General features: G+C 37.2%; 1 protein-coding gene across 5 annotated transcripts; it reads left to right on the top strand.

Annotated features, from left to right (window-relative positions):
- The first annotated feature begins 346 nt into the window (after positions 1 to 346).
- LOC147502801 (F-box protein SKP2A-like) lies at positions 347 to 6,660 on the top strand. 5 transcript variants are annotated; one of them, XM_086607658.1, is made up of 5 exons: positions 347 to 475; positions 934 to 1,230; positions 3,227 to 3,575; positions 3,677 to 3,818; positions 6,095 to 6,660. In XM_086607658.1, the coding sequence occupies exons 2-5, from the start codon at positions 962 to 964 to the stop codon at positions 6,463 to 6,465; spliced, it is 1,131 nt and encodes a 376-aa protein (XP_086463784.1). In that variant the 5' UTR covers positions 347 to 475; positions 934 to 961; the 3' UTR covers positions 6,466 to 6,660. The 5 variants fall into 5 exon arrangements, with proteins under 5 accessions (XP_086463784.1, XP_086463783.1, XP_086463787.1 ...); XM_086607657.1 differs by having other exon boundaries at positions 378 to 573; XM_086607661.1 differs by having other exon boundaries at positions 447 to 475; positions 938 to 1,230.
- Positions 6,661 to 7,056: the final 396 nt, after the last annotated feature.

Genomic DNA, 7,056 nt, shown 5'->3' with positions numbered 1-7,056 from the left:
GTAGCCAAGTATATTTGTATAGGCGCTCCCTATGCGCTCTAAAAATGGGAGCTTTTTGATTTAAGCACTTTGGCGTTTTCGCTCCTGCTCTACGGTCTGGTGACTTAGAATTCTAACGTAGTTGCACCCTATAATAATTTCCGATAATGGGAAATGAGTAGGACTATTATTGCCCAATTGCTCTGCTCACTTTTTCTGGCGGTTTCGATTATAGACAACGCAATCCACAAAGCCTCACGCTTTTTTTTTCCAAAGATTCATCTTTCCTATCCTTTTTGCGTCTTCCAATGTCACACTCTTGCTGACACAAGGCTTTATAAGTAGACCCCACTTTCATACTCATTTTGTCCATATAGAAAAAGTCACACGGACAATTTGTACACGTGTCATCACATATCCCATTCTTTTTCTTTAAAACTCCCTCTCTCTCTTCACACTTTCCCTTCTTCTCTCATTTCTTCAGAACACAACAAAGGTCTTATTTTTACTATAAATTGATGAGTTTTATATAAACTTTGCAAGTTTTTGCTCTCTGGGCCCTTTTTTTCTTGGTTTGTTTGACTTGCTGAATAGGTAGATTATTTTTTCTTTGTATTTTTTTATCAAGTTTTTAACCAAAGCTAGTGGGCTTTATGTTGTTCTGATTGAGCTCAGGTGAAGTAATTAATATACTTTACTTCAAGTATGTTAGTATTCTAGGTTCTGATTCTTTTACTTAGTTCAAATTAAAAGATTGCTTTAGCTTTCAGTTTGAGCTGTTTTTAGATAATATAAAGAGATTATAAAACTTGGTGAGTGTCGTCTTTTAGTAAGTAAGACGTGTTTACAAGCTACATAGCTGGTTTGTATGTTATTGACAGATGGCAGCTTAGTTTGTATCTAGTGTTTTGAGAGTTGGAATGTTTTATTTATTTTATGTTTTTTTGATGGCAGATAGTGTTGGAAGGAGTGATTTGTAGTGATGGTGTTGGGAGCTGGAATGGTTGGAGAAGGATTGAGAAGTGAGGATTTGGAATTCTGTTTTCAACAATTAGTGGTGTTTGGTGGTGGTGGCGAGAGAGGGAAAATGGGAGCTGGTGGAGTTATGACTGATTGGAAAGACCTCCCTATGGAACTTTTGTTGAGGATTGTTTCGCTTGTCGATGATCGCACGGTGATTACTGCTTCGGGAGTTTGCACTGGATGGAGAGATGCTGTTTGCTTGGGGCTTACTCATCTGTGTCTCTCATGGTATAACCTCACTTCCCACTGTTGAATGTTAATTCTCTTTGTTCCAGTGGTTGCTGTTTATGTGTGCTTGTTTGATTTACAGATCGAATTCCTATGTTAATAGTATGATTTTGGATATAATAAAGATGGAGTACTCTTAAGGATGTTGGTGATGCTATGCTATGGATGCATTAGTTTTGGTTACTAAGTCCTACCTAGTGTAGTAAAGGTGTTAAAGCGCACCTAAGGCGCTAGGCGTGGCGCGCGCTTGATTGAAGTGAGGCGCATAGTAATAAAAAAATAGATATATCAAATAAAAAATAAAATAAATATTAAATTTGACATGAATTATCACTGATTTGCTTAGCCAAATTTTAAAATTAATTTTATGTGATTGTAAACATAAAACCATTGTAGTCATTTAAAAGAAAAATCTTAAGCAATAAGTAAAGAGCAAAATAAAACTTGTATCTCTCAATACAATCTAGCTCAACTTCAATAAACTAAAATAATTAACCGATCGAATTGAGCCAAATGAGTTCTTCATAAAATAGAACACGTGATTCAAATTTTAGAATCCCGTAAAATTTCATTTAAAATTTAATCCATCTTTGTGTCTTCTCTCAATCCATACAACTTAACAAAAACTAGTCAAAAATAAGTTTAAAGTGTACTCCACAATGAAACTTACTAAATTTGTACAATTTATTATATCATACAACAATTGGATCGAGTGTAAATGTGTCACGTATAGCAAAAATTGTAAAAAAAATGAAAAAACTGTAAAAGTTGATAAGGAGCGCGCCTTGTGCGCCTCCCCTCAACAAAAGACACAAAAAACGCACGCCTTATGTTACCTCTCGCGCCTTGGTTAAGGTGAGGCACTAAAGTGCGCCTTAGGCGCGTGCCTATTTGCGCCTTGACTACACTGGTCCTACCATCATAATGTAGACCAACTTAGCTACTTCGGTAAATTAGCCTATGGCTGTCAATGGATCAGTTTGGATCGGATTCCGGAAATTTCGAAACTGAACTGATAAGATGATTGGGTACCCGAAACCGAACCGATAATATTATATTTCATTAGAAACCGATAAGATATATTGCAAACCGAAACCGAATTGAAAACTATAAAATCAATTACATCTTAAATTAAATCGATTAATTTCAGCCACACAATTGATAAAACCTATACAAAATTAATCATAAATATTACGAAAATGCCATCTTATTGGTTGGGTGGACAACAATCCTGAAACCAAACCAATATCTTATCGATACTCAAAATTGAACCAAACCAAAATCGAATTACCAAAACCCAAACCGCTTTTTATCGGTTTGGTTATCGGGTTATCGAAACCCATTGACGGCCCTAGGCTTATGGCATGTGTTCATGTCTATTCTCCTCATACGGTGCCTAGCTGCCTAGCTATGATCTCCGAGGAGCAAATTTTGGCGCCTTCTATGTTTACCATGCATTGAACTTCTATTCCTTGCAATTGACAAAAGAAAAACAAAAAACTATGATTCTTCTCCCAGGGCTAACAAAAATTTTGGATGGTATTTTGAGTTCGCACAGACTGTTATTTTTAGCTTATAGATGGATACAAATTAGGAAAAGTATTGTGTACATTTGCATCAGATTATTTAGATATTACTCAGAGTTCTTAATCATATTAGACTTTGGTCTGAGTTATTGCACAGATACGTGCCCGCATTATGGAGAAATCTGTATAATTTATGTAAAATCATCACACACAGATCTTATCAATGAGTGAAACGGGCATTCTTTGACAGACATATAAACTGGCAGTGAAGTTATTAGGCGATCTCATTCTCCCCTCTCCCATACTTCTTCTCATTTACCAGGAATCTTGATTCATGTTAACTAAACACAGCCTTTGTAAATGTTAACCTTTTAATTCTAAATATTGTTTATCAGCAACTTTCAGATACTAATAAAGTGCCTAACGTTACTTGTAAGTTGTATCTTGTCTGATAGTACGCTTCCCTGCAGGTCCAAGAACAGCATGAACAATCTTTTGCTATCACTTGCCCCCAAGTTCACAAAACTGCAGGTTCTATCCTTGCGCCAAGTCAAAGCACAACTCCAGGATGATGCTATCGAGGCCGTTGCAAATTTCTGTCATGATCTACAGGACTTGGACCTCAGCCTAAGCAACAAGCTTACTGACCAGTCCTTGTATTCCCTAGCTCATGGCTGTCCCCACCTTACTAAACTCAACATCAGTGGCTGTACAGCCTTCGGAGATGCCGCCCTAGCATACCTGACCAGCTTTTGCAGGAAATTAAAAATTTTAAACCTTTGCGGATGTGTCCCAGCTGCAACTGATAGGGCTTTGAAGGTGTGGGAGCATATTGACTATCAATTAATTTGTTTCATTTAACTTTTTATGCCTCCCCCTCTTTATTAATGTATCTCTTTATGCTTTCATGTTGCATGCAGGCTATTGCATATAACTGCAGTCTTCTGGAAACATTAAACCTTGGATGGTGCGAGGCTGTCAGTGATGTAGGGGTAACAAGTCTTGCATTTGGATGTCCAAATCTAGAAGCACTTGATTTGTGTGGCTGTGTCCTTATCACAGGTATTGCTTCTAGTAGGCACACTTGATAATACCAGAGCTAAGGTTGCTTGGTTTGAGTTGTATGCATCTGTATAGTCCTTGAAAGATGACCTAGTTTGAAGGCCGGATTTAGCAGTCAATTTTGCCATTAAGTCCAAGTCCACTCATACCTAGTGTTTTCATATCTTGGTGTCGTTAGATTTTAAATTATTACTAGGAATTTGTACAGATTTAGCTTTCAGAGTAGTTGTCTTGGAGATGAATATAACGTGGTGGTGTCAAAGTTAAACATGACCTTCGGGCTCGTTTGTTTACTTTACTCAAGTTATAAGAGGGTCTTATAACACATGGTCATATAAGAGGGCCTTATAAGACATGGTCATATAAGAGGGCCTTATAAGATTTCTTATAAAAACTTGTTTTGTAATTAGGAGTGTAGTTCATATATGTGAAAAACGTACGAAGGTAGCATCTGGATAGTTTTTCAACTTGATATGGTGTTTTGGACTAGTTGTAGTTGAATTTATGAATGTGGTCTATGCCTAATGCACTGTACGAGTATAGTAGCAGAGATTCAATGGGAGAATCAACGAACTAGGTGAGACCTATATAAATTTTCACAATCAGGCACCTCAAATGCAGATGCCAAAGGGAAGCCGAGATAACAAGGTCCATGACATGTACTGGCTTGTACTGAATTATTAGTATTGTACTTTTATTACTACGGGTCCGGTTCCTGGCACTCAACTTTATTTGACTCAAGTTTAACTCAATTTTGGACTCTTGGATCATCTTAATCTAACGGTACACAATTTCCACAATTTCCACATGATAGTCATTTAAAGCATGGCATCATGTAGGCCCCTTATCATTTCTTTCTTTCTTTCCGTTCGTCCTCGCAAAAACTCGAAAACTCTGCTCACCCTCACTCTCAAGCTCCATAGATTCCTCGGAAAAAAAAATTGTCTCATGATTTAACAAAAAAAAAATACAACTAACAACGTGATGATAATCAATCTGCCGACCTTCCTTGAAACAAAGACCATCAGAAACTGTTCTCTTAGCTCGTTCTAATCCAGCAAGATCTACCAAATGAAGCTTTGCACAAAGATACTCTTCACTCATATCCTCTATTGGGCTGCTCACACCAAGTTGAGATAACGCATGTTTACGAATCTGCTGCAATGTAATTGTGAAGATACATATAAATCCAATAAAATTTATATGCATCTTCACAACTACATTGAAGCAGATTCGTAAACATGCGTTATCTCAACCTGGTGTGAGCAGCCCAATAGAGGATATGAGTGAAGAGTATCTTTGTGCAAAGCTTCATTTGGTAGATTTTGTTGGATTAGAACGAGCTAAGAGGACAGGTTATGATGGTTTTCGTTTCAAGGAAGGTCGGCAGATTGATTATCATCACTAGTGGTATTTTTTTTGTTAAATCATGAGACAAAAATTTTTTTTCCGAGGAATCTATGGAGCTTGAGAGTTAGGAGTGAGGGTTAGCAGAGTTTTTGAGTTTTTGGGAGGACGAACGGAAAGAAGGAAAGAAACTGGATTAGAACGAGCTAAGAGGACAGGTTCCGATAGTCTTCGTTGAAACGAAGGTTGGCAGATTGATTATCATCACACGTTGTTAGTGGTATTTTTTTTGTTAAATCATGAGACGATTTTTTTTTTCCGAGGAATCTATGGAGCTTGAGAGTGAGGGTGAGCAGAGTTTTCGAGTTTTTGCGAGGGAATGGAAAGAAGGAAAGAAATGATAAGGGGCCTACATGACCTCATACTTTAAATGACTATCATGTGGAAATTGTGTACCGTTAGATTAAGATGATCTAAGAGTCCAAAAATTGAGTTAAACTTGAGTCAAATAAAATTGAGTCCCAAGAACCGGACCCATTACTAATTGCAGTACCAATGGGTGTGCTAGTGCAAGTTAAGTGGTCAAAGAGGGTCTGAAGGAGAAGGTAATATGAGGTTATGTGAACTTTGACAAAAAATAGGGGATGACTTGAAATAAATTGTTGGGACTGTTCTAGATAGTGGCAATGATGACATTATTTTTTGAACAGATTTTCAATGGTTAAGAGTTTAGGGAGTAGTATTTTGAATTGGATTGTGTTTTGTGACGAGCTTCCTTATGCAATGTGTTTTTAAAATAATCCTGTGTTTTTTCCCTGTTTTTTGTGTGTACTCAATAAATAGACAACAATTTTCAGCCCTATTTAAACTATTATCATTTACTTTAAGATGACCATATAGTCTTTGACCTTGTTGTTGCTGCATTGCAGATGACAGTGTAGTCGCCTTGGCGACCAGGTGCATGCATTTGAGATCTCTAGGCCTGTACTATTGCAAGAACATAACAGACAAGGCTATGTATTCCTTGGCTAACAGTAGAGTGAAGAGCAAACGTGACTTGTGGGAGTCTGTGAAAAAAAGCAGGTACGAGGAAGGGCTTGTCAAACTCAACATCAGCCAGTGTACATCACTCACCCCTTCGGCTGTCCAGGCTGTTTGTGACTCATTCCCTGACCTTCATACATGCCCAGGAAGACATTCTCTCATAATTAGTGGCTGTCTTCATCTGACGTCTGTTCACTGCGCATGCACTTTTCAAGCACACCGTGCGATAAACCCCTTGGCTCATTCTGCCCACTGAAAAAGCTGGTACGAATAATAGATTGGGGTCTTGTAGATGAACTCGGCTTATGTACATATAGTGATATTGTATGCCATGATGTCTGCTTTCTAGGATCGAAGAACAGGCCTTTGTTGAAACTCTTGAAAATTAGAGCCATGATAATAACATAAACTCTAGGACTCGAACCTTAAATGAATTTATTTCTGTTCGCCATTATTGTGTTTATTTCTATTAGATATTCTATTAGGGCTGGGAATATTACGGGATCAACCTGAATCCGACCCATATCCAAATTCATTTTTATCTAAATAAACCATATCCAAATCTAAATTATCTGACCCGAATATCCGAAAATCTGAACTATTTTACCAAGATTCATATTTTGATGCCTAAAAATAATTTATATTTTACATTTATATATGAAAACCATTAAAATAGTGTATTTTTTGTGTGTTTTTAGTGGATATAGATATCCAAAATCTAACCTGAATCCAGATGGATCCGGATATGGTAAAAAGTTTTGAGTGAAATGGATTTGGTTTGGTGGGATATATGAAGTCCAACCACTCGAGAGATCTTATGGTGGGATTTATGGAGGGGAATTAAATA

Source organism: Coptis chinensis, chromosome 4 (genome assembly GCF_015680905.1).
Source record: "Coptis chinensis isolate HL-2020 chromosome 4, ASM1568090v1, whole genome shotgun sequence".
Classification (NCBI taxonomy): domain Eukaryota; kingdom Viridiplantae; phylum Streptophyta; class Magnoliopsida; order Ranunculales; family Ranunculaceae; genus Coptis; species Coptis chinensis.
The sequence above is the reverse complement of the archived record's forward strand: the minus strand, read 5'-3'. Positions and strand labels throughout refer to the sequence as shown.